This window comes from Entamoeba invadens, assembly GCF_000330505.1.
Source record: "Entamoeba invadens IP1 unplaced genomic scaffold scaff_1105074724645, whole genome shotgun sequence".
NCBI lineage: Eukaryota > Evosea > Mastigamoebida > Endamoebidae > Entamoeba > Entamoeba invadens.
Window position 1 is genome coordinate 1 of NW_004440397.1, and position 1,025 is coordinate 1,025.

The 1,025-nt window shown below is 39.3% G+C and overlaps 1 protein-coding gene across 1 annotated transcript; it reads left to right on the forward strand.

Annotated features, from left to right (window-relative positions):
• Positions 1-176: 176 nt before the first annotated feature.
• EIN_243260 (hypothetical protein) lies at positions 177-979 on the forward strand (the record flags this gene model as incomplete). Its single annotated transcript, XM_004256928.1, has 1 exon — positions 177-979. A coding segment is annotated over one exon (803 nt), but the record flags the coding sequence as incomplete, so codon positions are not given.
• Positions 980-1,025: the final 46 nt, after the last annotated feature.

The following is a 1,025-nucleotide window of genomic DNA, read 5'->3' on the forward strand; positions in this document are numbered from 1 at the left end:
TCATCCATCCGTAGTAGCCATCTTTAGTTTTAATGTTTTGTTTGTACTTCCCGTACTTACAAAAAGTCTGCTGTTGTGCCATTGATTTTCCAGTCCGCAATCAAACTTATGTCTCAGTTGACACGTCTTTGACACGTGTTCGATCCAGTAAAAAGAGAAAAACTTTGTATTTCTTAATGGCAAGTATCATAAGTGGGTTGGTCAATTTTGGAATTCCTCTTGTTAAGAATCTTGTGAAGTCGTTTGCGGGAGCGTTAGGCGAGGAGGATTCTCTTGAAGGACAATTTGTACGGTCGCAGGCTCTTGGATCTTCGAATAGCCACAGTGCTCTCTACTCGTCACAAGTAGCAAAATTTTATAGCACACCATTCAAAGATATTGATGAGTTCAATGGAATCCAAGACGAAGCAGTAAAGCAGTGGATGAATGAAATGACTTCAAAGCAACTTGACTTTGCACTTCCGATGATCAAAAACATGTTCCCATACACGTTTACTGTCACAAGACAATACAAATATATGTACTGTCCTGGTGGAACAAAAGATGTCGAACAAATGGACAATATTCAGTACTTTGGCCCAGAAGATGTCCCACAGTGCGTCATAGATGGGTCATTCATCAAAGATCTTGTCGAAAAGAAGCTTTCAAAACATGCGTATTGCTTTGTCCCTATAATAACAATGAAGACGTCACAAGGAAGTGATCCCTACTCATTCACCAATGTAATATGGTCAGACCACGCATTTAATGGAACAAAACACAGTGTTGAAGACCTCCTGAAGATCAATAACATCACAAACACAAGCAACAATGGGCAGACAAATTATGCATCTCTCTGGCCAATCCCACAATTCTTTAAGAATGATGGGAAACAATTTGTTGGTCAACCACTCTGTCCAGCTTCATTCCTTCTCCGATGTGATACACTCAAAGAATACACTGGAAATTATGAAAAAGAGGATACAGTTCATTTTGGATCGTTTTTCATCGCAAAGACAGGATCAAATGACATGACAAATGAAGTT